This window comes from Bison bison, unplaced genomic scaffold, assembly GCF_000754665.1.
Source record: "Bison bison bison isolate TAMUID 2011002044 unplaced genomic scaffold, Bison_UMD1.0 scf7180017864284, whole genome shotgun sequence".
In the NCBI taxonomy this organism is placed as follows: Eukaryota; Metazoa; Chordata; class Mammalia; order Artiodactyla; family Bovidae; genus Bison; species Bison bison.
Window position 1 is genome coordinate 2,042,324 of NW_011494856.1, and position 411 is coordinate 2,042,734.

The window sequence follows — 411 nt, forward strand, 5'->3', positions numbered from 1 at the left end:
GCTCAGTGTGGCTGTGGTCTGCATGAGCAACATGAACAGGAGCATGGAGGCCCACCGCATCCTCAGGAGGAAAGGATTCCGAGTCAGGTCCTTCGGAGCTGGATCTCGAGTCAGGCTCCCAGGAAGGGCACGCAACCTCCCCGTGGTTTACGATTTCTCCACTACCTATGAGGAGATGCGCAAGGATCTTGTGCGCAAAGACGGACAACGGTATAACAGCAACGGCATCTTACACATCTTGGGAAGAAACGAGAGAATCAAGCCTCGCCCGGAAAGATTTCAAGAGTGCCGAGATCGCTTTGACGTCGTCTTCACCTGTGAGGAGAGCGTCTACGACAAGGTGGTGGAGGAGCTGTGGGTCCGAGAGCAGGAGACCTTCCAGCCTGTGCACGTGATCAACGTGGACATGGC

The 411-nt window shown here is 55.7% G+C and overlaps 1 protein-coding gene across 1 annotated transcript; it reads left to right on the forward strand.

Annotated features, from left to right (window-relative positions):
• Positions 1 to 22: 22 nt before the first annotated feature.
• LOC104995596 (putative RNA polymerase II subunit A C-terminal domain phosphatase SSU72-like protein 1) lies at positions 23 to 406 on the forward strand (the record flags this gene model as incomplete). The annotated part of the gene is made up of 1 exon (XM_010849530.1): positions 23 to 406. A coding segment is annotated over exon 1 (384 nt), but the record flags the coding sequence as incomplete, so codon positions are not given.
• Positions 407 to 411: the final 5 nt, after the last annotated feature.